Genomic DNA, 27808 nt, shown 5'->3' on the forward strand with positions numbered 1-27808 from the left:
TGGTGAGGTGAGTGGTGGGTGAGTGAGTGGGTGAGTGGTGAGGTGAGTGGTGAGTGGTGAGCAGTGGTGAGGTGGTGAGTGGGTGGGTGGGTGGGTGAGTGAGTGGGTGAGTGGTGAGGTGAGTGGTGAGGTGAGTGGTGAGGTGAGTGGTGAGTGGTGAGCAGTGGTGAGGTGGTGAGTGGTGAGGTGAGTGGTGAGTGGTGAGCAGTGGTGAGGTGGTGAGTGGTGAGTGGTGAGGTGAGTGGTGAGCAGTGGTGAGGTGGTGAGTGGGTGGGTGGGTGGTGAGTGGTGAGTGGTGAGCAGTGGTGAGGTGGTGAGTGGGTGGGTGGGTGGTGAGTGGTGAGTGGGTGAGCAGTGGTGAGTGGTGAGGTGAGTGGTGAGGTGAGTGGTGAGTGGTGAGCAGTGGTGAGGTGGTGAGTGGTGAGTGGTGAGCAGTGGTGAGGTGGTGAGGTGAGTGGTGAGTGGGTGGGTGAGTGAGTGGGTGAGGTGAGTGGTGAGTGGTGAGCAGTGGTGAGGTGGTGAGTGGTGAGTGGTGAGCAGTGGTGAGGTGGTGAGTGGTGAGTGGTGAGGTGGTGAGGTGAGTGGTGAGTGGGTGGGTGAGTGAGTGGGTGAGGTGAGTGGTGAGTGGTGAGCAGTGGTGAGGTGGTGAGTGGTGAGTGGTGAGCAGTGGTGAGGTGGTGAGTGGTGAGTGGTGAGCAGTGGTGAGGTGGTGAGTGGTGAGTGGTGAGGTGGTGAGGTGAGTGGTGAGTGGGTGGGTGAGTGAGTGGGTGAGGTGAGTGGTGAGTGGTGAGGTGGTGAGTGGTGAGTGGTGAGCAGTGGTGAGGTGGTGAGTGGTGAGCAGTGGTGAGGTGGTGAGTGGTGAGTGGTGAGCAGTGGTGAGGTGAGTGGTGAGTGGGTGGGTGAGTGAGTGGGTGAGGTGAGTGGTGAGCAGTGGTGAGGTGGTGAGTGGTGAGTGGTGAGCAGTGGTGAGGTGGTGAGTGGTGAGTGGTGAGGTGGTGAGTGGTGAGTGGTGAGGTGGTGAGGTGAGTGGTGAGTGGGTGGGTGAGTGAGTGGGTGAGGTGAGTGGTGAGTGGTGAGCAGTGGTGAGGTGGTGAGTGGTGAGTGGTGAGCAGTGGTGAGGTGGTGAGTGGTGAGTGGTGAGCAGTGGTGAGGTGAGTGGTGAGTGGGTGGGTGAGTGAGTGGGTGAGGTGAGTGGTGAGCAGTGGTGAGGTGGTGAGTGGTGAGTGGTGAGCAGTGGTGAGGTGGTGAGTGGTGAGTGGTGAGCAGTGGTGAGGTGAGTGGTGAGTGGGTGGGTGAGTGAGTGGGTGAGGTGGTGGTGAGTGGTGAGTGGTGAGCAGTGGTGAGGTGGTGAGTGGTGAGTGGTGAGGTGGTGAGGTGAGTGGTGAGTGGGTGGGTGAGTGAGTGGGTGAGGTGAGTGGTGAGTGGTGAGCAGTGGTGAGGTGGTGAGTGGTGAGTGGTGAGGTGGTGAGGTGAGTGGTGAGTGGGTGGGTGAGTGAGTGGGTGAGGTGAGTGGTGAGTGGTGAGCAGTGGTGAGGTGGTGAGTGGTGAGTGGTGAGCAGTGGTGAGGTGGTGAGTGGTGAGTGGTGAGCAGTGGTGAGGTGGTGAGGTGAGTGGTGAGTGGGTGGGTGAGTGAGTGGGTGGGTGGGTGAGTGGGTGAGGTGAGTGGTGAGTGGTGAGCAGTGGTGAGTTATGAGGTGAGTGGTGAGTGGTGAGGTGAGTGGTGAGTGGTGAGCAGTGGTGAGGTGGTGAGTGGTGAGTGGTGAGCAGTGGTGAGGTGGTGAGTGGTGAGTGGTGAGCAGTGGTGAGGTGGTGAGTGGTGAGTAGTGAGGTGAGTGGTGAGCAGTGGTGAGGTGGTGAGTGAGTGGGTGAGTGGTGAGGTGAGTGGTGAGTGGTGAGCAGTGGTGAGTGGTGAGGTGAGTGGTGAGTGGTGAGGTGAGTGGTGAGCAGTGGTGAGGTGGTGAGTGGTGAGTGGTGAGGTGAGTGGTGAGCAGTGGTGAGGTGGTGAGTGAGTGGGTGAGTGGTGAGGTGAGTGGTGAGTGGTGAGCAGTGGTGAGTGGTGAGGTGAGTGGTGAGTGGTGAGGTGAGTGGTGAGCAGTGGTGAGGTGGTGAGTGGTGAGTGGTGAGGTGAGTGGTGAGCAGTGGTGAGGTGGTGAGTGGGTGGGTGGGTGGGTGGGTGAGTGGGTGAGGTGAGTGGGTGAGTGGGTGGGTCAGTGAGTGAGTGAGTGGGTGAGTGGATGGGTGAGTGAGTGGGTGAGTGGGTGAGTGAGTGGTGAGTGGTGCGCAGTGGTGAGGTGGTGAGTGGGTGGGTGGGTGAGTGAGTGAGTGAGTGGGTGAGTGGTGAGGTGAGTGGTGAGTGGTGAGCAGTGGTGAGGTGGTGAGTGGGTGGGTGGGTGGGTGGGTGAGTGGGTGAGTGAGTGGTGAGGTGAGTGGTGAGTGGTGAGCAGTGGTGAGGTGGTGAGTGGGTGGGTGGGTGAGTGAGTGGGTGAGTGGGTGAGTGGTGAGGTGAGTGGTGAGTGGTGAGCAGTGGTGAGGTGGTGAGTGGGTGGGTGGGTGGGTGGGTGAGTGAGTGGGTGAGTGAGTGGTGAGGTGAGTGGTGAGTGGTGAGCAGTGGTGAGGTGGTGAGTGGGTGGGTGGGTGAGTGAGTGGGTGAGTGGGTGAGTGGTGAGGTGAGTGGTGAGTGGTGAGCAGTGGTGAGGTGGTGAGTGGGTGGGTGGGTGGGTGAGTGAGTGGGTGAGTGGTGAGGTGAGTGGTGAGTGGTGCGCAGTGGTGAGGTGGTGAGTGGGTGGGTGGGTGAGGTGAGTGGGTGGGTCAGTGAGTGAGTGAGTGGGTGAGTGGATGGGTGAGTGAGTGGGTGAGTGGGTGAGTGAGTGGTGAGTGGTGCGCAGTGGTGAGGTGGTGAGTGGGTGGGTGGGTGAGTGAGTGAGTGGGTGGGTGGGTGAGTGAGTGGGTGAGTGGGTGAGTGGTGAGGTGAGTGGTGAGCAGTGGTGAGGTGGTGAGGTGGTGAGTGGTGAGTGAGTGGTGAGGTGGTGAGTGGGTGAGCAGTGGTGAGGTGGTGAGTGGTGAGCAGTGGTGAGGTGGTGAGTGAGTGGGTGAGTGGGTGAGTGAGTGGGTGAGTGAGTGGGTGAGTGGGTGAGTGGGTGAGTGGTGAGGTGAGTGGTGAGTGGTGAGGTGGTGAGTGAGTGGGTGAGTGGGTGAGTGAGTGAGTGAGTGGGTGAGTGGGTGAGTGGTGAGTGAGTGGGTGAGTGGGTGAGTGAGTGGGTGAGTGGGTGAGTGGTGAGTGAGTGGGTGAGTGGGTGAGTGAGTGAGTGGGTGAGTGGGTGAGTGGTGAGTGGTGAGGTGAGTGGTGAGTGGTGAGGTGGTGAGTGAGTGGGTGAGTGGGTGAGTGAGTGAGTGGGTGAGTGGGTGAGTGGTGAGGTGAGTGGTGAGGTGAGTGGGTGGGTGAGTGGTGAGTGGTGAGGTGAGTGAGTGGTGAGCAGTGGTGAGGTGGTGAGTGGTGAGTGGTGAGGTGAGTGGGTGAGCAGTGGTGAGGTGGGGAGGTGAGTGGTGAGTGGTGTGGTGAGTGGTGAGCAGTGGTGAGTGGTGAGGTGAGTGGTGAGGTGGTGTGGTGAGTGGTGAGCAGTGGTGAGGTGGGGAGGTGAGTGGTGTGGTGAGAGTGGTGAGCAGTGGTGAGGTGGGGAGGTGAGTGGTGAGTGGTGTGGTGAGTGGTGAGCACGTGGTGAGTGGTGAGGTGGTGAGGTGAGTGGTGAGGTGGTGTGGTGAGTGGTGAGCAGTGGTGAGTGGTTAGTGGTGAGGTGAGTGGTGAGTGGTGAGGTGGTGAGGTGAGTGGTGAGGTGGTGTGGTGAGTGGTGAGCAGTGGTGAGTGGTGAGGTGAGTGGTGAGGTGGTGTGGTGAGTGGTGAGCAGTGGTAAGTGGTGAGGTGAGCGGTGGTGAGTGGTGAGGTGAGTGGTGAGGTGGTGTGGTGAGGTGGTGTGGTGAGTGGTGAGGTGGTGTGGTGAGTGGTGAGTGGTGAGTGGTGAGGTGAGTGGTGAGGTGAGTGGTGAGGTGGTGTGGTGAGTGGTGAGCAGTGGTGAGTGGTGAGGTGAGCGGTGGTGAGTGGTGAGTGGTGAGTGGTGAGTGGTGAGGTGAGTGGTGAGGTGAGTGGTGAGGTGGTGTGGTGAGTGGTGAGCAGTGGTGAGTGGTGAGGTGAGCGGTGGTGAGTGGTGAGGTGAGTGGTGAGTGGTGAGTGGTGAGGTGAGTGGTGAGGTGAGTGGTGAGGTGGTGTGGTGAGTGGTGAGCAGTGGTGAGTGGTGAGTGGTGAGTGGTGAGGTGAGCGGTGGTGAGTGGTGAGTGGTGAGGTGGTGTGGTGAGTGGTGAGGTGAGTGGTGAGTGGTGAGCAGTGGTGAGTGGTGAGTGGTGAGGTGGTGTGGTGAGGTGGTGTGGTGAGTGGTGAGGTGGTGTGGTAAGTGGTGAGTGGTGAGGTGAGTGGTGAGGTGGTGTGGTGAGTGGTGAGCAGTGGTGAGTGGTGAGGTGAGTGGTGAGGTGGTGTGGTGAGTGGTGAGCAGTGGTGAGTGGTGAGTGGTGAGGTGAGTGGGTGAGGTGGTGAGGTGGTGAGCAGTGGTGAGTGGTGAGGTGAGTGGTGAGGTGGGTGAGTGAATGGTGATTTGGTGAGTGAGTGAATGAATGGGTGAGTGGGTGAGTGAGTTGGTGAGTGGTGAGTGAGTGGTGAGTGGGTGAGTGAATGAATGGGTGAGTGGGTGAGTGAGTTGGTGAGTGGTGAGTGAGTGGTGAGTGGGTGAGTGAATGAATGGGTGAGTGGGTGAGTGAGTTGGTGAGTGGTGAGTGAGTGGTGAGTGGGTGAGTGCATGAATGGGTGAGTGGGTGAGTGAGTTGGTGAGTGGTGAGTGAGTGGTGAGCGGTGAACAGGTGGTGAGTGGTGAGGTGGTGAGGTGAGTGGTGAGTGGGTGAGTGAGTGAATGAGTGAGTGGGTGAGTGAATTCGTGGGTGAGTGAGTGGGTGAATTCGTGGGTGAGTGAGTGGGTGAGTGAGTGGATGAGTGAGTTAGTGAGTGGGTGAGTTGGTGAGTGGTTTAGTGAGTTGGTGAGTGAGTTGGTGAGTGGGTGAGTGGGTGAGTGGGCGAGTGAGTGAGTGGGTGAGTTGGTGAGTGCACCTAGCCTGGTACCGCACCCGCAACTAAGTTGAGTTGTTTTAGGGGAAACCCAGAGTTGTGTTTACAGCGCTAATATTTAAATAATAAATTGGTACTTCTGTTTTTTAATATCAATTCTACATTTCCTGTTTTGTGTGTCTGTGTGTGTGAGTGGGTGAGTGTGTGAGTGGGTGAGTGAGTGACTGAGTGAGTGACTGAGTGAGTGTGTGGGTGAGTGACTGAGTGAGTGTGTGGGTGAGTGAGTGAGTGACTGAGTGAGTGAGTGACTGAGTGAGTGAGTGTGTGGGTGAGTGACTGAGTGAGTGTGTGGGTGAGTGTGTGAGTGGGTGAGTGAGTGAGTGGCTGAGTGAGTGAGTGTGTGGGTGAGTGTGTGAGTGGGTGAGTGTGTGAGTGGGTGAGTGAGTGAGTGGCTGAGTGAGTGAGTGTGTGGGTGAGTGAGTGAGTGTGTGGGTGAGTGAGTGAGTGTGTGGGTGAGTGTGTGGGTGAGTGAGTGAGTGAGTGTGTGGGTGAGTGAGTGAGTGTGTGAGTGAGTGAGTGAGTGAGTGTGTGAGTGAGTGAGTGAGTGTCTGAGTGAGTGAGTGTGTGAGTGAGTGTGTGAGTGAGTGAGTGAGTGAGTGTGTGAGTGAGTGAGTGAGTGAGTGAGTGTGTGAGTGAGTGAGTGAGTGTGTGAGTGAGTGAGTGAGTGTGTGAGTGAGTGAGTGAGTGAGTGTGTGGGTGAGTGACTGAGTGAGTGGCTGAGTGAGTGTGTGGGTGAGTGAGTGAGTGAGTGTGTGGGTGAGTGAGTGTGTGGGTGAGTGAGTGAGTGAGTGACTGAGTGAGTGAGTGAGTGAGTGACTGAGTGACTGAGTGAGTGAGTGACTGAGTGAGTGACTGAGTGAGTGTGTGGGTGAGTGAGTGAGTGTGTGGGTGAGTGACTGAGTGACTGAGTGACTGAGTGACTAAGTGAGTGAGTGACTGAGTGAGTGAGTGTGTGTGTGAGTGGGTGAGTGAGTGAGTGACTGAGTGAGTGACTGAGTGAGTGAGTGGCTGAGTGAGTGAGTGAGTGTGTGGGTGAGTGAGTGAGTGTGTGGGTGAGTGAGTGAGTGTGTGGGTGAGTGAGTGAGTGACTGAGTGAGTGACTGAGTGAGTGTGTGGGTGAGTGACTGAGTGAGTGTGTGGCTGAGTGAGTGAGTGTGTGGGTGAGTGAGTGAGTGTGTGGGTGAGTGAGTGAGTGACTGAGTGAGTGACTGAGTGAGTGAGTGTGTTGGTGAGTGAGTGAGTGTGTGGGTGAGTGAGTGAGTGAGTGACTGAGTGAGTGAGTGACTGAGTGAGTGAGTGTGTTGGTGAGTGAGTGAGTGAGTGTGTGGGTGAGTGAGTGAGTGGGTGAGTGAGTGAGTGAGTGTGTGGGTGAGTGAGTGAGTGACTGAGTGAGTGAGTGGCTGAGTGAGTGAGTGTGTGGGTGAGTGAGTGAGTGTGTGGGTGAGTGGGTGAGTGAGTGACTGAGTGAGTGAGTGAGTGACTGAATGAGTGAGTGACTGAGTGAGTGGCTGAGTGAGTGACTGAGTGAGTGAGTGACTGAGTGAGTGAGTGACTGAGTGACTGAGTGACTGATTGAGTGAGTGAGTGTGTGGGTGAGTGAGTGAGTGTGTGGGTGAGTGAGTGAGTGACTGAGTGAGTGACTGAGTGAGTGTGTGGGTGACTGACTGAGTGAGTGAGTGACTGAGTGAGTGAGTGTGTGGGTGAGTGAGTGAGTGTGTGGGTGAGTGAGTGAGTGAGTGACTGAGTGAGTGAGTGTGTGGGTGACTGAGTGAGTGTGTGGGTGAGTGAGTGAGTGTGTGGGTGAGTGAGTGAGTGTGTGGGTGAGTGAGTGAGTGAGTGACTGAGTGAGTGAGTGTGTGGGTGAGTGAGTGAGTGAGTGACTGAGTGAGTGAGTGTGTGGGTGACTGAGTGAGTGTGTGGGTGAGTGAGTGAGTGTGTGGGTGAGTGAGTGAGTGTGTGGGTGAGTGAGTGAGTGACTGAGTGAGTGAGTGGGTGAGTGAGTGAGTGTGTGGGTGAGTGAGTGAGTGAGTGACTGAGTGAGTGAGTGTGTGGGTGACTGAGTGAGTGTGTGGGTGAGTGAGTGAGTGTGTGGGTGAGTGAGTGAGTGACTGAGTGAGTGAGTGGCTGAGTGAGTGAGTGTGTGGGTGAGTGAGTGAGTGTGTGGGTGAGTGAGTGAGTGTGTGGGTGAGTGAGTGAGTGACTGAGTGAGTGAGTGACTGAGTGAGTGAGTGACTGAGTGACTGAGTGAGTGAGTGAGTGACTGAGTGAGTGACTGAGTGAGTGAGTGACTGACTGACTGAGTGACTGACTGACTGACTGAGTGACTGACTGAGTGAGTGACTGAGTGACTGACTGACTGAGTGACTGATTGAGTGAGTGAGTGACTGACTGAGTGAGTGTGTGGGTGAGTGAGTGAGTGTGTGGGTGAGTGACTGAGTGACTGAGTGACTGAGTGACTAAGTGAGTGAGTGACTGAGTGAGTGAGTGTGTGTGTGAGTGGGTGAGTGAGTGAGTGACTGAGTGAGTGACTGAGTGAGTGAGTGTGTGGGTGAGTGAGTGAGTGTGTGGGTGAGTGAGTGAGTGACTGAGTGAGTGACTGAGTGAGTGTGTGGGTGAGTGACTGAGTGAGTGTGTGGGTGAGTGAGTGAGTGTGTGGGTGAGTGAGTGTGTGAGTGGGTGAGTGAGTGAGTGACTGAGTGAGTGACTGAGTGAGTGAGTGTGTGGGTGAGTGAGTGAGTGTGTGGGTGAGTGAGTGAGTGTGTGGGTGAGTGAGTGTGTGAGTGGGTGAGTGAGTGAGTGACTGAGTGAGTGACTGAGTGAGTGAGTGTGTGGGTGAGTGAGTGAGTGTGTGGGTGAGTGAGTGAGTGACTGAGTGAGTGACTGAGTGACTGAGTGAGTGAGTGACTGAGTGAGTGACTGAGTGAGTGACTGAGTGAGTGACTGACTGACTGAGTGACTGACTGACTGAGTGACTGACTGACTGAGTGACTGACTGAGTGAGTGACTGAGTGACTGACTGACTGAGTGACTGATTGAGTGATTGAGTGAGTGACTGATTGAGTGATTGAGTGAGTGACTGACTGAGTGAGTGACTGAGTGAGTGACTGACTGAGTGAGTGGCTGAGTGAGTGAGTGACTGAGTGAGTGAGTGACTGAGTGACTGAGTGACTAAGTGAGTGAGTGACTGAGTGAGTGACTGAGTGAGTGAGTGGCTGAGTGAGTGAGTGGCTGAGTGAGTGAGTGACTGAGTGAGTGAGTGACTGAGTGACTGACTGACTGAGTGACTGATTGAGTGAGTGAGTGACTGACTGAGTGACTGACTGGCTGAGTGAGTGACTGACTGAGTGACTGAGTGACTAAGTGACTGACTGAGTGAGTGAGTGACTGAGTGAGTGACTGAGTGAGTGGCTGAGTGAGTGAGTGACTGAGTGAGTGAGTGACTGAGTGACTGAGTGAGTGAGTGACTGACTGAGTGAGTGGCTGAGTGAGTGAGTGACTGAGTGAGTGAGTGACTGAGTGAGTGACTGACTGAGTGAGTGGCTGAGTGAGTGAGTGACTGAGTGACTGAGTGACTGAGTGAGTGGCTGAGTGAGTGAGTGACTGAGTGAGTGGCTGAGTGAGTGAGTGACTGAGTGACTGAGTGACTGATTGAGTGAGTGAGTGACTGACTGACTGAGTGAGTGACTGACTGGCTGAGTGAGTGACTGACTGAGTGAGTGAGTGACTGAGTGAGTGACTGACTGGCTGAGTGAGTGACTGACTGAGTGACTGAGTGACTGATTGAGTGAGTGAGTGACTGACTGACTGAGTGACTGACTGAGTGACTGACTGACTGACTGAGTGAGTGAGTGACTGACTGACTGAGTGACTGACTGAGTGACTAAGTGACTGACTGGCTGAGTGACTGACTGACTGACTGAGTGACTGACTGACTGAGTGAGTGACTGACTGACTGACTGAGTGACTGACTGAGTGAGTGAGTGAGTGACTGACTGACTGACTGAGTGAGTGAGTGAGTGGGTGACTGACCGAGTGACTGATTGAGTGCGTGTCTGAGTGACTGAGTGACTGAGTGACTGACTGACTGAGTGACTAAGTGACTGACTGACTGAGTGAGTGACTGACTGACTGACTGAGTGACTGACTGACTGACTGAGTGACTGACTGACTGACTGAGTGAGTGAGTGAGTGACTGACCGAGTGACTGAGTGCGTGACTGACTGAGTGACTGACTGACTGAGTGACTGACTGACTGAGTGAGTGAGTGACTGACCGACTGACTGACTGACTGAGTGCGTGTCTGAGTGACTGAGTGACTGACTGAGTGACTGAGTGACTGACTGAGTGACTGACTGAGTGAGTGACTGAGTGACTGACTGAGTGACTGACTGAGTGAGTGACTGAGTGACTAAGTGACTGACTGAGTGACTGACTGACTGACTGACTGTCACTTGCCCCTACAGTTCACGGTGAGGCTACCTGGGTCAACTCTACCTGATGGAGGTTGATTTTGTGGGCGTGGCTACGGCGTTGGTTGCCGTGGCAACGGCGGCTGCCTTTCTCATCTGGTACCAGCGTAGTCATGGCAACCACTCTGGTGAGTCACTCAGTCAGTCACTCACTCAGTCAGTCACTCAGTCAGTTACTCAGTCACTCAGTCACTCAGTCAGTCACTCACTCAGTCACTCACTCAGTCACTCAGTCACTCAGTCAGTCACTCAGTCACTCAGTCACTAACTCAGTCACTCACTCAGTCACTCACTCAGTCACTCAGTCACTCAGTCAGTCACTCACTCAGTCACTCAGTCACTCAGTCACTCACTCAGTCACTCACTCAGTCACTCACTCAGTCACTCAGTCACTCAGTCAGTCACTCACTCAGTCACTCAGTCACTCAGTCACTCACTCAGTCACTCACTCAGTCACTCACTCAGTCACTCAGTCACTCAGTCAGTTACTCAGTCACTCAGTCACTCACTCAGTCACTCACTCAGTCACTCACTCAGTCACTCAGTCACTCAGTCAGTCACTCACTCAGTCACTCAGTCACTCACTCAGTCACTCAGTCACTCACTCAGTCAGTCAGTCACTCAGTCACTCACTCAGTCACTCAGTCAGTCAGTCACTCAGTCAGTCAGTTACTCAGTCACTCAGTCAGTTACTCAGTCAGTCAGTCACTCACTCAGTCACTCACTCAGTCACTCACTCAGTCACTCAGTCAGTCACTCACTCAGTCACTCACTCAGTCACTCAGTCACTCAGTCAGTCAGTCACTCAGTCACTCAGTCAGTCAGTCACTCACTCAGTCACTCAGTCAGTCAGTCACTCAGTCAGTCAGTTACTCAGTCACTCAGTCAGTTACTTAGTCAGTCAGTCACTCACTCAGTCACTCACTCAGTCACTCACTCAGTCACTCACTCAGTCACTCAGTCACTCAGTCAGTCACTCACTCAGTCACTCACTCAGTCACTCACTCAGTCACTCACTCAGTCACTCAGTCAGTCACTCACTCAGTCACTCAGTCACTCACTCAGTCACTCAGTCACTCACTCAGTCAGTCAGTCACTCAGTCACTCACTCAGTCACTCAGTCAGTCAGTCACTCAGTCAGTCAGTTACTCAGTCACTCAGTCAGTTACTCAGTCAGTCAGTCACTCACTCAGTCACTCACTCAGTCAGTCACTCACTCAGTCACTCACTCAGTCACGCAGTCACTCAGTCAGTCAGTCACTCAGTCACTCAGTCAGTCAGTCACTCAGTCACTCACTCAGTCACTCAGTCAGTCAGTCACTCAGTCAGTCAGTTACTCAGTCACTCAGTCAGTTACTTAGTCAGTCAGTCACTCACTCAGTCACTCACTCAGTCACTCACTCAGTCACTCAGTCACTCAGTCAGTCACTCACTCAGTCACTCACTCAGTCACTCAGTCAGTCACTCACTCAGTCACTCACTCAGTCACTCAGTCACTCAGTCACTCAGTCAGTCACTCACTCAGTCACTCACTCAGTCACTCACTCAGTCACTCAGTCACTCAGTCACTCACTCAGTCACTCACTCAGTCACTCACTCAGTCACTCACTCAGTCACTCACTCAGTCACTCACTCAGTCAGTCAGTCACTCAGTCACTCACTCAGTCACTCAGTCAGTCACTCAGTCAGTCAGTTACTCAGTCACTCAGTCAGTTACTCAGTCAGTCAGTCACTCACTCAGTCACTCACTCAGTCACTCACTCAGTCACTCAGTCAGTCACTCACTCAGTCACTCACTCAGTCACTCAGTCACTCAGTCAGTCAGTCACTCAGTCACTCAGTCAGTCAGTCACTCAGTCACTCACTCAGTCACTCAGTCAGTCAGTCACTCAATCAGTCAGTTACTCAGTCACTCAGTCAGTTACTTAGTCAGTCAGTCACTCACTCAGTCACTCACTCAGTCACTCACTCAGTCACTCAGTCACTCACTCAGTCACTCACTCAGTCACTCACTCAGTCACTCAGTCACTCAGTCAGTCACTCACTCAGTCACTCAGTCACTCACTCAGTCACTCACTCAGTCAGTCAGTCAGTCACTCAGTCACTCACTCAGTCACTCAGTCAGTCAGTCACTCAGTCACTCAGTCACTCAGTCAGTCAGTCACTCAGTCACTCAGTCAGTCAGTCACTCAGTCACTCACTCAGTCACTCAGTCAGTCACTCACTCAGTCAGTCACTCACTCAGTCACTCACTCAGTCACTCAGTCACTCAGTCAGTCAGTCACTCAGTCACTCAGTCAGTCAGTCACTCAGTCACTCACTCAGTCACTCAGTCAGTCAGTCACTCAGTCAGTCAGTTACTCAGTCACTCAGTCAGTTACTTAGTCAGTCAGTCACTCACTCAGTCACTCACTCAGTCACTCACTCAGTCACTCAGTCACTCAGTCAGTCACTCACTCAGTCACTCACTCAGTCACTCAGTCAGTCACTCACTCAGTCACTCACTCAGTCACTCAGTCACTCAGTCACTCAGTCAGTCACTCACTCAGTCACTCACTCAGTCACTCAGTCACTCACTCACTCAGTCACTCAGTCACTCAGTCACTCACTCAGTCACTCACTCAGTCACTCAGTCAGTCACTCACTCAGTCACTCACTCAGTCACTCAGTCACTCAGTCAGTCACTCACTCAGTCACTCACTCAGTCACTCAGTCACTCACTCACTCAGTCAGTCACTCAGTCACTCAGTCACTCACTCAGTCACTCACTCAGTCACTCACTCAGTCACTCAGTCAGTCACTCACTCAGTCACTCACTCAGTCACTCAGTCAGTCACTCACTCAGTCACTCACTCAGTCACTCAGTCACTCAGTCAGTCACTCACTCAGTCACTCAGTCACTCAGTCACTCACTCAGTCAGTCACTCACTCAGTCAGTCACTCACTCAGTCACTCAGTCAGTCAGTCATTAATCCATCTCTCTCTGTGTCTGTCTCTCTGTCTCTGTGTGTCTCTCTGTCTCTCTCTCTGTCTCTTTGTGTCTCTCTGTCTCTGTGTGTCTCTCTCTCTCTCTCTGTCTCTCTCTGTGTCTCTCTGTCTCTCTCTCTGTCTCTCTGTCTCTCTCTGTCTCTCTGTGTCTCTCTGTCTCTCTGTCTCTCTCTCTGTCTCTCTCTGTCTCTCTCTGTCTCTCTCTCTGTCTCTCTGTCTCTCTGTCTCTCTGTCTCTCTGTCTCTGTGTCTCTCCCCGTGTCTCTCCCCCCCCCCCCCAGGCTCCTCCCGCCGTCTCCGCCGCGACCCCAACGCGTCCTTCGTGGCGCTCTGGGCGGCTCTACGTCAGCTACACGGACACTCGGGCAGCCGCCTTCACGACCAGGTGGACGACGAGGAGGTGGACAAGAAGGTGGACAAGAAGGTGGACGAGGAGGTGGACGAGGAGGAGGAGGTGGAGGTGGTGGCTCAGGTGCGCGTCCGACCGCTGCTTTGCCGCCGTGAAAGGGTCAATGTCACCAAGATCCACTGCGGATTTGAGGTGAGACTCATGGAGACTCACTCACTCACCCACTCAGTCACTCACTCAGTCACTCAGTCACTCAGTCACTCACCCACCCACCCACCCACCCACTCACTCACTCACCCACTCACTCACCCACCCACCCACTCACTCACCCACTCACCCACCCACCCACCCACTCACTCACCCACCCACTCACCCACCCACTCACTCAGCCACTCACTCAGTCACTCACTCACCCACTCACTCACCCACTCACTCAGCCACTCACTCACCCACTCACTCACCCACTCACTCACTCACTCACCCACTCACTCACTCACACACTCACTCACTCACCCACTCACTCACCCACTCACTCACTCACTCACCCACCCACCCACTCACCCACTCACTCACCCACTCACTCACTCACCCACTCACTCACTCACCCACCCACCCACTCACTCACTCACTCACCCACTCACCCACTCACTCACTCACCCACCCACCCACTCACTCAGTCACTCACCCACTCACCCACTCACTCACTCACCCACTCAGCCACTCACTCAGTCACTCACCCACTCACCCACTCACTCACCCACCCACTCACTCAGTCACTCACCCACTCACCCACTCACTCACTCACCCACTCAGCCACTCACTCAGTCACTCAGTCACTCACCCACTCACCCACTCACTCACCCACCCACTCACTCAGTCACTCACTCACTCACTCACCCACCCACCCACTCACTCACTCACCCACTCAGCCACCCACTTACCCACCCACTCACCCACCCACCCACTCACCCACTCACCCACCCACCCATCCACTCACCCACCCACTTACCCACCCACTCACCCACTCACCCACTCACCTACTCACCCACCCACCCATCCACTCACCCACTCACCCACCCACCCATCCACTCACCCACCCACCCACCCACTCACCCACTCACTCACCCACTCACCCACCCACCCACTCACCTACCCAACCACTCAACCACCCACCCACCCACTCACCCATCCACTCACTCACCCACCCACCCACCCACTCACCCACTCACTCACCCACTCACCCACCCACCCACTCACCTACCCAACCACTCAACCACCCACCCACCCACTTACCCACCCACTCACCCACCCACCCACTCACCCACCCACTCACCCACTCACTCACCCACTCACCCACCCACCCACTCACCTACCCAACCACTCAACCACCCACCCACCCACTCACCCACCCACTCACCCACTCACCAACCACCCCCTCACCCCCCCCCCTCACCCCCCTCTCACCCACTCACCCCCCCCCTCACCCCCCCCTCACCCCCTCACCCCCTCACCCCCCCCCCCCTCCCCCCCCACAGCTTTTCAACATCGACCCCTCAGCCCGTCCAGCGTCCCGCTCCCTCCTCCCGTCTCTGGGCGCCCTGCTGCTAGGCGAGTTGCAGGGCGCGACCGCCCTGGTAGGCCCCGCCGCCTCCGGCAAGTCCACCCTGTGCCGCTGGGTGGCCCACGCCTGGGCGACCGGCAACAGCCAAGACGGTGCGGTGAACGCCGCTCTCGGCAACTTTGACCTGCTGGCGTTGGTCACGGCCGAGGATTTGGCCGCTGGTGGTGGCGGTGGTGGTGGCGGTGGTGGTGGTGGTGGCGGTGGTGGTAGTGGTGGTGGCGGTGGTGGTGGTGGTGGTGGTGGTGGTCTCGGCAGGGCGATTGCCGATCAGCTGGGCACCGAGATGTGGAGTGAGGAGGAGGTGGAAGCCATCCTCAGGGAGAAGCAGCAGCAGCTGCTGGTGATGGTCGATGGATTGGTGAGTAGCTGAGTGAGTGAGTGGCTGAGTGAATGAGTGAGTGGCTGAGTGAGTGAGTGGCTGAGTGAGTGAGTGGCTGAGTGAGTGACTGAGTGACTGAGTGAGTGTTTGAGTGAGTGACCGAGTGACTGAGTGACTGAGTGAGTGTTTGAGTGAGTGACTGAGTGACTGAGTGGCTTAGTGAGTGAGTGAGTGGCTGAGTGAGTGAGTGGCTGAGTGAGTGAGTGGCTGAGTGAGTGGCTGAGTGAGTGAGTGACTGAGTGAGTGAGTAGCTGAGTGAGTGAGTGGCTGAGTGAGTGAGTGAGTGGCTGAGTGAGTGAGTGAGTGAGTGGCTGAGTGAGTGAGTGAGTGGCTGAGTGAGTGAGTGGCTGAGTGAGTGACTGAGTGGCTGAGTGAGTGAGTGGCTGAGTGAGTGGCTGAGTGAGTGAGTGACTGAGTGAGTGGCTGAGTGACTGAGTGAGTGGCTGAGTGACTGAGTGACTGAGTGAGTAGCTGAGTGAGTGAGTGAGTAGCTGAGTGAGTGAGTGAGTGGCTGAGTGACTGAGTGACTGAGTGAGTGACTGAGTGAGTGTCTGAGTAGCTGAGTGAGTAGCTGAGTGAGTAGCCAACTAACTAACCAACCCTCACCCCCCCCTCCCCCCCTCACCGCTAGACCCACGACCTCGTGTCCAACCCCCACATCGTAGATCTACTCTCTGGCCGGCTGCTCCCTCGCTGCACCGTCATCGTGACCTGCGACCCCTCCACGGCTCGTGGCCTCCTCCGTCACGTCCGACGTTTCGCGCACATCCGCCCGGCCCTCTCGCAGGAAGCCGCCGCCTCCCTCCTACGGGATTTCTTCGGAGGAGTCGGAGGCGGCGGCGATGGCGGCGGCGGCGGCGGCGGTCGCGGCGATGTAGACTCGCTTCTCTCCCGCTTGTCCATCGCCAGCGCCGATGGTGGCGCTGATGGTGCCTTAGTTAGTCCGCTTCTCGCGCCGTGGGTGGACGTGACGTCCCTCTTGCACCTGGCGGCGTTGTGGGTCGAGCTTGGAGCCTCGCTGGACATTGCCGAGACCTTGTCCACGTCCGCACGCCTCTACGAAGCGCTGGCCCTTCAACTGCTGTCGTCCACAGGCTTTGTCTCTCACGGAGACCCGCAGACGCACGCAGACACACACGCAGGCACTCGGGGTCACGCACAGACACCCACAGGCACACACGGACACGCACAGACACACACAGACACACACGGAGACCCGCAGACGCACGCAGACACACACACAGGCAATCAGGGTCACCCACAGACACCCACAGAGACCCACATTCACCCACAGACACCCACAGACACACCCGGCCACCAGCTGTTCGACCGACTGGGTGCCTTGGCTCTATCGAACGCAGCCGTCACCGCCACGACCACCACGTTCGACGTTGCCCAACTCCGCTTGGCCGGCGTCAACGTGACACTGGCCGCAGCCTCCGGCCTGCTGGTCAGGCTTCGGCCAGGCGAGGCTGCGGGGCCCGAGGCTTCTCTCTTGGGGCGGCCGCCACCGCTCCGATTCGCTTTCGCTCACCGCCGGCTGGCCGAGTTCCTGGCCGGGCGAGCCATCGCCCTGTGGCTGCTGGCGGAGGAGGAGGGGAGGGAGGGTGGAGGTGGTGGTGGTGGTGGTGGTGGAGGTGGTGGTGGAGGTAGTGGTGGTGGCGAGGGGCACGTGTCAGATTTTCTGCGGCTGCTTGAGGGTGGTGGCGGTGGTCGTGGTGGTGGTGGTGGTGGTGGTGGAGGTGGAGGTCATGGTGGAGGAGGTGGTGGAGGTAGTGGTGGAGGAGGTGGTGGTGGAGGTGGTGATGGTGGAGGTGGTGGTGGAGGTGGTGATGGTCGACCCGCTCGCTCCGCGCTTCGCGTCGCTCTGGATCACTCTGCTGAGCTCCTCTTCGCCGTCGAGTTCGCCCGGCAGCAGCGTGAGAAGGTGGAGGTGGTGGTGGACAAGGTGGACGAGGTGGAGAAGGTGGACGAGATGGAGAAGGTGGACGAGATGGAGAAGGTGGAGGTGGTGGCGGTGGGAATCTTGGACCGGATCGCCAAAGCCATGTCCAGGAGTCGCCCTATGAGGTGGAGAGGCGGTGGAGCGAACGAGGTGGACGAGGTGGACGAGGAGGTGGACGCCGAGATTTTTTACGAGCGCCAGGCCGTGGTGGAGTTGGCGGCGAACGTCGCCCGAACGTCAGGGTGCGACGTTGCCCGCACGTCGCTGGGAGCGACGTTGGGACGTCTGTTGGAGGGGGAGGCGCTGGAGGTTTGCCGGTGGCACTTGGTGGGAGATCGAGGTGGGGAAGGTCAGTGGCTCAGTCAGTCGGTTAGTCAGTTACTCAGTCAGTTACTCAGTCAGTTAGTTACTCAGTCAGTTAGTTAGTCAGTCACTCAGTTACTCAGTCAGTTAGTCACTCAGTTACTCAGTCAGTCAGTCACTCAGTCACTCAGTTACTCAGTCACTCAGTCACTCAGTTAGTCACTCAGTTAGTTAGTCACTCAGTTACTCAGTCACTCAGTCAGTCACTCAGTTACTCAGTCACTCAGTTACTCAGTCACTCAGTTAGTCACTCAGTTAGTCACTCAGTCACTCAGTTACTCAGTCACTCAGTGACTCACTTAGTCAGTTACTCAGTCAGTCACTCAGTTACTCAGTCAGTCACTCACTCAGTCAGTTAGTCACTTAGTCAATGACTTAGGCGCTGGAGGTTTGCCGGTGGCACTTGGTGGGAGATCGAGGTGGGGAAGGTCAGTGGCTCAGTCAGTCGGTTAGTCAGTTACTCAGTCAGTTACTCAGTCACTCAGTCGATTAGTCAGTCAGTTACTCAGTCAGTTAGTCACTCAGTCAGTTACTCAGTCACTCAGTCAGTTACTCAGTCAGTTACTCAGTCAGTTAGTCACTCAGTTAGTCAGTCAGTCAGTTACTCAGTCAGTTACTCAGTCAGTTAGTCACTCAGTCACTCAGTTACTCAGTCACTCAGTCAGTTAGTCACTCAGTCACTCAGTCACTCAGTTAGTCACTCAGTTACTCAGTCAGTCACTCAGTCACTCAGTCACTCAGTCACTCAGTCACTCAGTCAGTTGCTCAGTCACTCAGTCAGTTAGTCACTTAGTCACTCAGTCACTCAGTTACTCAGTCACTCAGTCGGTTAGTCAGTCGGTTAGTTAGTCACTCAGTCGCTCAGCCACTCAGTCACTCAGTTGCTCAGTCAGTCAGTCAGTCGCTCAGTTACTCAGTCACTCACTCAGTTGCTCAATCAGTCACTCAGTTACTCAGTCACTCAGTCAGTCACTTAGTCACTTAGTCAATGACTTAGTCGCTCAGTTACTCACCCACCCACTCATCCACTAACCCACTCAACTCACCCACTCACCCACCCACTCACCCACCCACTCACCCACACACCCACCCACCCACTCACCCACCCACTCACCCACTCACCCACTCACCCACTCACCCACCCACTCACCCACCCACCCACCCACTCACCCACCCACCCACTCACCCACCCACCCACTCACCCACCCACTCACCCACTCACCCACCCACCCACTCACCCACTCACCCACTCACCCACCCACTCACCCACCCACCCACTCACCCACTCACCCACCCACTCACCCACTCACCCCACCCACCCACTCACCCACCCACTCACCCACCCACTCACTCACCCACTCACCCACTCACCCACCCACCCACCCACTCACCCACCCACTCACCCACCCACCCACTCACCCACTCACTCACCCACCCACTCACTCACTCACCCACCCACCCACCCACTCACCCACTCACCCACTCACCCACCCACTCACCCACTCACCCACCCACCCACTCACCCACCCACTCACCCACCCACTCACCCACCCCACTCACCCACTCACCCACTCACCCACCCACCCACTCACCCACTCACTCACCCACCCACCCACCCACTCACCCACCCACTCACCCACTCACCCACTCACCCACCCACTCACCCACCCACTCACCCACTCACCCACTCACCCACCCACTCACCCACTCACTCACCCACCCACCCACTCACCCACCCACCCACTCACCCACCCACTCACCCACTCACCCACCCACTCACCCACTCACCCACCCACCCACTCACCCACCCACGCACCCACTCACCCACTCACCCACCCACTCACCCACCCACCCACTCACCCACCCACCCACTCACCCACCCACCCACCCACTCACCCACCCACTCACCCACTCACCCACCCACCCACTCACCCACTCACTCACCCACCCACCCACTCACCCACCCACTCACCCACCCACTCACCCACCCACTCACCCACCCACTCACCCACCCACTCACCGACTCACCCACCCACCCACTCACCTACTCACTCACCCACCCACCCACTCACCCACCCACCCACCCACTCACCCACTCACCCACCCACCCACTCACCCACTCACCCACTCACCCACCCACCCACCCACTCACTCACCCACTCACTCACCCACTCACCCACTCACCCACCCACCCACTCACCCACTCACCCACCCACTCACTCACTCACCCACCCACCCACTCACCCCACTCACTCACTCACTCACCCACCCACTCACTCACCCACCCACCCACCCACCCACTCACCCACCCACCCACCCACCCACTCACCCACCCACCCACTCACTCACCCACCCACCCACCCACTCACCCACTCACCCACTCACCCACCCACTCACCCACTCACCCACCCACCCACCCACTCACCCACTCACCCACCCACCCACTCACTCACCCACTCACCCACCCACCCACTCACCCACTCACTCACCCACCCACCCACCCACCCACTCACTCACCCACTCACCCACTCACCCACCCACTCACCCACTCACCCACTCACTCACTCACCCACCCACCCACCCACTCACTCACCCACCCACCCACCCACTCACTCACCCACCCACTCACCCACCCACCCACTCACCCACCCACCCACTCACCCACCCACTCACTCACCCACCCACTCACCCACCCACTCACTCACCCACCCACTCACCCACTCACCCACCCACTCACCCACCCACCCACCCACTCACCCACTAACCCACCCACTCACCCACCCACCCACCCACCCACTCACTCACCCACCCACTCACTCACTCACCCACTCACTCACCCACCCACCCGCCCACTCACCCACTCACTCACCCACTCACCCACTCACCCACCCACCCACTCACCCACCCACTCACCCACTCACCCACTCACCCACCCACCCACTCACCCACCCACCCACCCACTCACTCACCCACTCTCCTGCCCCACACCTGATTCCGATTGTTTAGGTGAAGGTGGAGCTGATGGTGGAGCTGATGGTGGTGGAGCCCTCCCGACCTCTCCCCAACTCTACCTACTGATGGACGCCTCTAAAATCTCCCTACGCTCCCTCTCATCCGTCACTCTGCGCCTGGGCTCTGTCTCAGAGGTGGACGGAGGTGGAGGTGGTGGTGGTGATGGTGGTGGTGGAGCTGGTGGTGGTGGTGGAGGTGGTGGTGGTGGAGGTGGTGGTGGTGGTGATGGTGGTGGTGGAGGTGGTGGTGATGGTGGTGGTGGAGCTGGTGGTGGTGGAGATGGTGGTGGAGGTGGTGGTGGTGGTGGTGGAGGTGGTGGTCGTGGTGGAGCTGGTGGTGGTGGTGGTGATGGTGGTGGTGGTGATGGTGGTGGTGGTGATGGTGGAGGTGGTGGTGGTGATGGTGGTGGTGGAGCTGGTGGTGGTGGTGGTGATGGTGGTGGTGGTGGAGCTGGTGGTGGTGGTGATGGTGGTGGTGGTGATGGTGGTGGTGGTGATGGTGGTGGAGCTGGTGGTGGAGCTGGAGGTGCTGGAGGTGCTGGTGGATCAGGAGTCGTGCCGATCAACCGTAGCTTCAAGACGCTGTCTGAGGTCCTCAGCGCGTGCCCGGATCTCCGCTTGGAGCTCAGCGATGAAGACGATGGTGGAGGTGGTGGAGGTGGTGGTGGACGTGGAGGAGGTGGAGGTGGCGGTTGGATGGACACGCTGCTGTCTGACGAGGTGTGGGGCGCGTTGATGTCGCTGCGTGTTGAGGGTCGGGCTGCCGTGAGCGTCGCTGAAGGATCAGCGGGTTTCATGAAGATGCTGAGGGCGGTGACGGTGGTCAGTGGGAGAGGTGAGTGGGCGGGTGGGTGGGTGGGTGAGTGGGTGGGTGAGTGAGTGCGTGGGTGAGTGGGTGGGTGAGTGAGTGGGTGTGTGGGTGAGTGGGTGAGTGGGTGAGTGGGTGGGTGGGTGGGTGAGTGAGTGAGTGGGTGAGTGGGTGGGTGAGTGGGTGGGTGGGTGGGTGGGTGAGTGGGTGGGTGGGTGGGTGAGTGGATGAGTGACTGAGTGAGTGAGTGGGTGAGTGGGTGGGTGGGTGGGTGAGTGGGTGGGTGGGTGAGTGAGTGAGTGAGTGGGTGGGTGGGTGAGTGGGTGGGTGGGTGAGTGGGTGGGTGGGTGGGTGGGTGGGTGAGTGGGTGGGTGAGTGAGTGAGTGAGTGGGTGGGTGGGTGAGTGGGTGGGTGGGTGAGTGGGTGGGTGGGTGGGTGAGTGGGTGGGTGAGTGGGTGGGTGGGTGAGTGGGTGGGTGAGTGGGTGGGTGAGTGGGTGGGTGGGTGAGTGGGTGGGTGGGTGAGTGAGTGATTGAGTGGGTGAGTGAGTGAGTGGGTGGGTGAGTGGGTGGGTGGGTGAGTGGGTGGGTGAGTGGGCGGGTGGGTGGGTGAGTGGGTGGGTGAGTGAGTGAGTGTGTGGGTGAGTGGGTGAGTGGGTGGGTGGGTGGGTGAGTGAGTGGGTGGGTGAGTGGGTGGGTGGGTGGGTGGGTGGGTGAGTGGGTGAGTGAGTGAGTGAGTGGGTGGGTGGGTGGGTGAGTGGGTGGGTGGGTGTGTGGCTGAGTGGGTGGGTGGGTGAGTGGGTGAGTGACTGAGTGAGTGAGTGGGTGGGTGAGTGGGTGGGTGGGTGGGTGAGTGAGTGACTTAGTGAGTGGGTGGGTGGGTGAGTGGGTGGGTGGGTGAGTGGGTGAGTGACTGAGTGAGTGAGTGGGTGGGTGAGTGGGTGGGTGGGTGAGTGAGTGACTTAGTGGGTGGGTGGGTGGGTGAGTGAGTGGGTGAGTGGGTGAGTGGGTGAGTGGGTGGGGTGGGTGGGTGAGTGGGTGGGTGGGTGGGTGGGTGAGTGAGTGAGTGAGTGAGTGGGTGGGTGGGTGGGTGGGTGAGTGGGTGGGTGGGTGGGTGAGTGGGTGGGTGAGTGGGTGGGTGAGTGGGTGAGTGGGTGAGTGGGTGGGTGGGTGGGTGAGTGAGTGAGTGGGTGATTGAGTGGGTGAGTGAGTGAGTGGGTGGGTGGGTGGGTGAGTGGGCGGGTGGGTGGGTGGGTGGGTGAGTGGGTGGGTGAGTGAGTGCGTGGGTGAGTGGGTGGGTGAGTGAGTGGGTGTGTGGGTGAGTGGGTGAGTGGGTGAGTGGGTGGGTGGGTGGGTGAGTGAGTGAGTGGGTGAGTGGGTGGGTGAGTGGGTGGGTGGGTGGGTGGGTGGGTGAGTGGGTGGGTGGGTGGGTGAGTGGATGAGTGACTGAGTGAGTGAGTGGGTGAGTGGGTGGGTGGGTGGGTGAGTGGGTGGGTGGGTGAGTGAGTGAGGTGAGTGGGTGGGTGGGTGAGTGGGTGGGTGGGTGGGTGGGTGGGTGGGTGGGTGAGTGGGTGGGTGAGTGGGTGGGTGAGTGAGTGAGTGGGTGAGTGGGTGGGTGGGTGAGTGGGTGGGTGAGTGGGTGGGTGGGTGAGTGGGTGGGTGGGTGAGTGAGTGATTGAGTGGGTGAGTGAGTGAGTGGGTGGGTGAGTGGGTGGTGGGTGGGTGAGTGGGTGGGTGAGTGGGCGGGTGGGTGGGTGAGTGGGTGGGTGAGTGAGTGAGTGTGTGGGTGAGTGGGTGAGTGGGTGAGTGGGGTGGGTGGGTGGGTGAGTGAGTGGGTGGAGTGAGTGGGTGGGTGGGTGGGTGGGTGGGTGGGTGGGTGAGTGGGTGAGTGAGTGAGTGAGTGGGTGGGTGGGTGGGTGAGTGGGTGGGTGGGTGTGTGGCTGAGTGGGTGGGTGGGTGAGTGGGTGAGTGACTGAGTGAGTGAGTGGGTGGGGTGAGTGGGTGGGTGGGTGGGTGAGTGAGTGACTTAGTGAGTGGGTGGGTGGGTGAGTGGGTGGGTGGGTGAGTGGGTGAGTGACTGAGTGAGTGAGTGGGTGGGTGAGTGGGTGGGTGGGTGAGTGAGTGACTTAGTGGGTGGGTGGGTGGGTGAGTGAGTGGGTGAGTGGGTGAGTGGGTGGGTGGGTGAGTGGGTGGGTGGGTGGGTGAGTGGGTGGGTGGGTGGGTGAGTGAGTGAGTGAGTGGGTGGGTGGGTGGGTGAGTGGGTGGGTGGGTGGGTGAGTGGGTGGGTGAGTGGGTGGGTGAGTGGGTGAGTGGGTGAGTGGGTGGGTGGGTGGGTGAGTGAGTGAGTGGGTGATTGAGTGGGTGAGTGAGTGAGTGGGTGGGTGGGTGGGTGAGTGAGTGGGTGATTGAGTGGGTGAGTGAGTGAGTGGGTGGGTGGGTGGCTGCGTGAGTGACTGACTGACTGAGTGACTGACTGGGTGACTGATTGACTGAGTGACTGAGTGAGTGACTGAGTGACTGACTGAATGACTGAGTGACTGAATGAATAACTGAGTGACTGAGTGACTGACTGAGTGACTGACTGACTGAGTGACTGATTGACTGAGTGAGTGAATAAGTGACTGAGTGACTGACTGAGCGACTAACTGACTGACTAACTGTCTGACTCACTGACTAACTCACTCACCCCCCCCTAACTGACTGACTAACTGTCTGACTCACTGACTAACTCACTCACCCCCCCCTTCCCCAGCAACGCTGTGTGGCCCACTCGCCCTCCCTCTGCTGAAGGGATTGGTGGACCACGGCGGGATGGAGCGACTAAGCGTGGAGCGAGTCGCCCTCAGTCCGCTGACGGCCGCCGTGTGGGCCGCGGCTCCTCGCCTGAGGGCCCTCAGGCTCCGCGAGACGGCGCTAGGCCCCGATCAGATCGTTGATATCGGTGAGATATGAGATGATTCTCTTTATTGATGAGATTGATGAGCGTCTTTGACGAGCGTCTTTGAGACGCCCATCGTGTTGACATCACGACGAGTGTGGCTTCATATTCATGATGATGATGATACTACTGATGATGATACTACTGATGATGATGATGATGATACTACTGATGATGATGATGATACTACTGATGATGATGATGATGCTACTGATGATGATGATACTACTGATGATGATGATGATACTACTGATGATGATGATGATACTACTGATGATGATGATACTACTGATGATGATGATGATACTGATGATGATGATGATACTACTGATGATGATGATGATACTACTGATGATGATGATACTACTGATGATGATGATGATACTACTGATGATGATGATGCTACTGATGATGATGATGCTACTGATGATGATGATGATACTACTGATGATGATGATGATACTACTGATGATGATGATACTACTGATGATGATGATGATACTACTGATGATGATGATGATACTACTACTACTGATGATGATGATACTACTGATGATGATGATACTACTGATGATGATGATGATACTACTGATGATGATACTACTGATGATACTACTACTGATGATGATGATACTACTGATGATGATGATGATGATACTACTACTGCTGCTGCTGATGATGATGCTACTACTGATGATGATACTACTGATGATACTGATGATGATGATGATACTACTGATGATACTGATGATGATGATACTACTGCTGCTGCTACTACTGATGATGATGATACTACTGCTACTACTACTACTGATGATGATGATACTACTACTGATGCTACTGCTGCTACTACTGCTGATGATGATGATGCTACTGCTGCTGCTGCTGCTGCTGATGATGATGCTGATGATGATGATGCTGCTTCTCTCCCCCAGCCAACGCCCTCCCCACGTGGCCCTGCCTCACGGATCTTGACCTCTCAGGCAACCGCCTGACCCGCGACGCGGCAGAGCGACTCAGCCACAGACTCAGTCAGTCGCAGGCGGCAAGACCAGGCACCCTCACGACGCTCCGTCTGCAGTGCTGTGGGCTAGGGGCACGGGAGGGCAGGGCGATCGGTGAGTGTGTGGGTGGGTGGGTGAGTGGGTGGGTGAGTGGGTGGGTGGGTGAGTGTGGGTGAGTGTGAGTGACTGTGTGGGTGTCTAGACCAGGCACCCTCACGACGCTCCGTCTGCAGTGCTGTGGGCTAGCGGCACGGGAGGGCAGGGCGATCGGTGAGTGTGTGGGTGAGTGGGTGGGTGGGTGAGTGGGTGGGTGAGTGGGTGGGTGGGTGGTGGGTGAGTGGGTAGGTGGGTGGGTGAGTGGGTGGGTGGGTGGGTGGGTGGGGTGAGTGGGTGGGTGAGTGGGTGGGTGGGTGGGTGAGTGGGTGGGTGGGTGAGTGGGTGGGTGAGTGGGTGGGTGGGTGGGTGAGTGGGTAGGTGGGTGGGTGGGTGGGTGAGTGAGTGGGTGAGTGGGTGAGTGGGTGAGTGAGTGGGGTGGGTGGGTGGGTGAGTGGGTGAGTGGGTGGGTGGGTGGGTGAGTGAGTGGGTGGGTGGGTGAGTGGGTGGGGTGGGTGGGTGGTGGTGAGTGAGTGGGTGAGTGGGTGAGTGGGGTGAGTGAGTGGGTGAGTGGGTGAGTGGGTGGGTGAGTGGGTGGGTGAGTGGGTGGGTGGGTGGGTGAGTGGGTGGGTGGGTGAGTGGGTGAGTGAGTGAGTGGGTGAGTGGGTGGGTGAGTGGGTGGGTGAGTGGGTGGGTGGGTGGGTGAGTGGGTGAGTGAGTGAGTGGGTGAGTGGGTGAGTGGGTGGGTGAGTGGGTGGGTGGGGTGAGTGGGTGAGTGGGTGGGTGGGTGGGTGAGTGAGTGGGTGGGTGGGTGGGTGGGGTGAGTGAGTGGGTGAGTGGGTGAGTGGGTGAGTGGGTGGGTGAGTGGGTGAGTGGGTGGGTGAGTGGGTGGGTGGGTGGGTGAGTGGGTAGGTGGGTGGGTGAGTGGGTGGGTGGGTGAGTGGGTGGGTGGGTGGGTGAGTGAGTGGGTGAGTGGGTGAGTGGGTGAGTGAGTGGGTGGGTGGGTGGGTGAGTGGGTGAGTGGGTGGGGTGGGTGGGTGAGTGAGTGAGTGAGTGGGTGGGTGGGTGGGTGAGTGGGTGGGTGGGGTGGGTGGGTGAGTGGGTGGGTGAGTGGGGTGGGTGGGTGAGTGAGTGGGTGGGTGGGTGGGTGAGTGGGTGGGTGGGTGGGTGAGTGGGTGGGTGAGTGGGTGGGTGAGTGGGTGAGTGGGTGAGTGTGAGTGACTGTGTGGGTGTCTAGACCAGGCACCCTCACGACACTCCGTCTGCAGTGCTGTGGGCTAGGGGCACAGGAGGGCAGGGCAGTCGGTGAGTGTGTGGGTGGGTGGGGTGAGTGGGTGAGTGGGTGGGTGGGTGGGTGAGTGGGTGAGTGGGTGGGTGGGTGGGTGAATGGGTGAGTGGGTGGGTGAGTGGGTGAGTGGGTGAGTGGGGTGGGTGGGTGGGTGAGTGGGTGGGTGGGTGGGTGAGTGGGTGGGTGGGTGGGTGAATGGGTGAGTGGGGTGGGTGGGTGGGTGAGTGGGTGGGTGGGTGGGTGGGTGAATGGGTGAGTGGGTGGGTGAGTGGTGCGTGAGTGGGTGAGTGGGTGGGTGGGTGAGTGGGTGAGTGGGTGGGTGGGTGGGTGAATGGGTGAGTGGGTGGGTGAGTGGGTGAGTGGGTGAGTGGGTGGGTGGGTGGGTGGGTGAGTGGGTGGGTGGGTGGGTGAGTGGGTGGGTGAGTGTGTGGGTGGGTGGGTGAGGTGGGTGGGTGGGTGAGTGGGTGGGTGGGTGAATGGGTGAGTGGGTGGGTGAGTGGGTGAGTGGGTGAGTGGGTGGGTGGGTGAGTGGGTGGGTGAATGGGTGAGTGTGTGGGTGGGTGGGTGAGTGGGTGGGTGGGTGGGTGAGTGGGTGGGTGGGTGAATGGGTGAGTGGGTGGGTGAGTGGGTGAGTGGGTGGAGTGGGTGGGTGGGTGAGTGGGTGGGTGGGTGAGTGGGTGAGTGGGTGGGTGAGTGTGTGGGTGGGTGGGTGAGTGGGTGGGTGGGTGTGTGTGGGTGGGTGGGTGGGTGAATGGGTGAGTGGGTGGGTGAGTGGGTGAGTGGGTGAGTGGGTGGGTGGGTGAGTGGGTGGGTGAATGGGTGAGTGTGTGGGTGGGTGGGTGAGTGGGTGGGTGGTGGGTGGGGTGTGAGTGGGTGGGTGGGGTGGGTGAATGGGTGAGTGGGTGGGTGAGTGGGTGAGTGGGTGAGTGGTGGGTGGGTGGGTGAGTGGGTGGGTGGGTGGGTGAGTGGGGTGAGTGGGTGGGTGAGTGTGTGGGTGGGTGGGTGAGTGGGTGGGTGGGTGAGTGGGTGGGTGGGTGAATGGGTGAGTGGGTGGGTGAGTGGGGTGAGTGGGTGAGTGGGGTGGGTGGGTGAGTGGGTGGGTGGGTGGGTGAGTGGGTGAGTGGGTGGGTGAGTGTGTGGGTGGGTGGGTGAGTGGGTGGGGTGGGTGGGTGAGTGGGGTGGGTGGGTGGGTGAATGGGTGAGTGGTGTGGGTGGGTGGGGTGAGTGGGTGGGTGGGTGGGTGGGTGGGTGAGTGGGTGGGTGGGTGGGTGAATGGGTGAGTGGGTGGGTGAGTGGGTGAGTGGGTGGGTGGGTGGGTGGGTGAGTGGGTGAGTGCGTGGGTGGGTGAGTGGGTGAGTGGGTGGGTGGGTGGGTGAGTGGGTGAGTGAATG

At 58.0% G+C, this 27808-nt stretch overlaps 1 protein-coding gene across 1 annotated transcript in view; it reads left to right on the plus strand.

Annotated features, from left to right (window-relative positions):
• LOC144955182 (uncharacterized) overlaps nt 1-25150 on the plus strand; it is a gene marked incomplete at its 3' end in the record, with an annotated part of 25949 nt that extends 799 nt beyond the window's left edge. The window contains exons 2-9 of the mRNA XM_078885497.1: nt 9628-9761; nt 12902-13161; nt 14505-14948; nt 15601-17263; nt 20284-20499; nt 20740-21123; nt 23847-24035; nt 24968-25150. Of these exons, the coding sequence (XP_078741623.1) occupies nt 9662-9761; nt 12902-13161; nt 14505-14948; nt 15601-17263; nt 20284-20499; nt 20740-21123; nt 23847-24035; nt 24968-25150 (3439 nt within the window). The remainder of the gene's footprint in view (nt 1-9627; nt 9762-12901; nt 13162-14504; nt 14949-15600; nt 17264-20283; nt 20500-20739; nt 21124-23846; nt 24036-24967) is intronic.
• Between the last annotated feature and the right edge of the window lie 2658 nt (nt 25151-27808).

This window comes from Lampetra fluviatilis, unplaced genomic scaffold, assembly GCF_964198595.1.
Source record: "Lampetra fluviatilis unplaced genomic scaffold, kcLamFluv1.1 SCAFFOLD_418, whole genome shotgun sequence".
NCBI classification, from domain to species: domain Eukaryota; kingdom Metazoa; phylum Chordata; class Hyperoartia; order Petromyzontiformes; family Petromyzontidae; genus Lampetra; species Lampetra fluviatilis.